This window comes from Haplochromis burtoni, unplaced genomic scaffold, assembly GCF_018398535.1.
Source record: "Haplochromis burtoni strain Fernald_Lab_line unplaced genomic scaffold, NCSU_Asbu1 Contig_207, whole genome shotgun sequence".
Classification (NCBI taxonomy): Eukaryota; Metazoa; Chordata; class Actinopteri; order Cichliformes; family Cichlidae; genus Haplochromis; species Haplochromis burtoni.
The window spans coordinates 1068429-1069360 of NW_024582568.1; the positions used below are offsets into that span (position 1 = coordinate 1068429).

The window sequence follows — 932 nt, forward strand, 5'->3', positions numbered from 1 at the left end:
GCTTCCAATGATTCTGACTCAGAAAAGCTAAAAATCTGAATAGTCACCTTATTTGCTGCCACAAGCACTTTATCCAAAAACCGGAGCCATTCGAAGATGAAGACGGGCCTTTTTGCTTCGGTGATCTGGGCCAAAGCATCTTCATTAAGCAGGAGACTGTGCGCCAGCTCCATGGTGAGGAACCTTGAACACAGAGACGTGCGCCCTCCTCTCTGCAATGATTCATGAACACGTGACAAATTAGAGGAACAAAAAGCTTAATATACTGTTTCAACACAAGGAGTCGGTAGACCATATTTTGCTCAAACAGCTTCAGTGTGACTTGACACTGAATCTACAAGTCTTTTTGACTAAAGTGAAAGACTGGAGCACCACTTCTCTTAGAAATAATCTTATATGGCATTTTGATGATAGCAGTAGGGAGCATTACTAGCACAAAATCTTCAATGGGTTTTCAGCTAGACTGAGTGATGGTATCAGTGTGGTAGACGTTTTCTCTAACAGTGATGAATTTGCATACCGGAGTGAGACAGAACAGCTGGTGAGGGGGTGCAAAGACAACAATTTGATCCTGAGCAAATCTAAAACTAAAGGCTGTTGACTTTATAGAAGGGAAGAAGTCCAACATCTTCCTTTCATTGGCCAAGGTCTGTTGAAAGAGTGCTTCCTGGGCACCACTATATGCCAGTCTTTATCACAGAACTTAAACACCAGTCTCACTGTTAACAAAGCCCATCAGAGACTCTACTTCCTTTGGCAGAAGTAGAGATGTATGGAAAATATGGGTTCAGTTGGGAAGCTGCAAACCATTATCATTATCATTATTATTATTATTATTATCTCCAACCTGACTTGGTAAGGTAGCACAACCAATCAGGACAAACAGCAGCCTGGAAAAAGTTTGAGCCTCCAACATCACTGGTTGTAGTCTG

The 932-nt window shown here is 42.0% G+C and overlaps 1 protein-coding gene across 1 annotated transcript in view; it reads right to left on the bottom strand.

The window, feature by feature from the left end:
• Positions 1 to 257, bottom strand: part of heatr5b (HEAT repeat containing 5B) — a gene marked incomplete in the record, with an annotated part of 17508 nt that extends 17251 nt beyond the window's left edge. The window contains 1 exon segment of the mRNA XM_042226319.1: positions 19 to 257. Coding sequence (XP_042082253.1) covers positions 19 to 173 — 155 coding nt within the window.
• Positions 258 to 932: the final 675 nt, after the last annotated feature.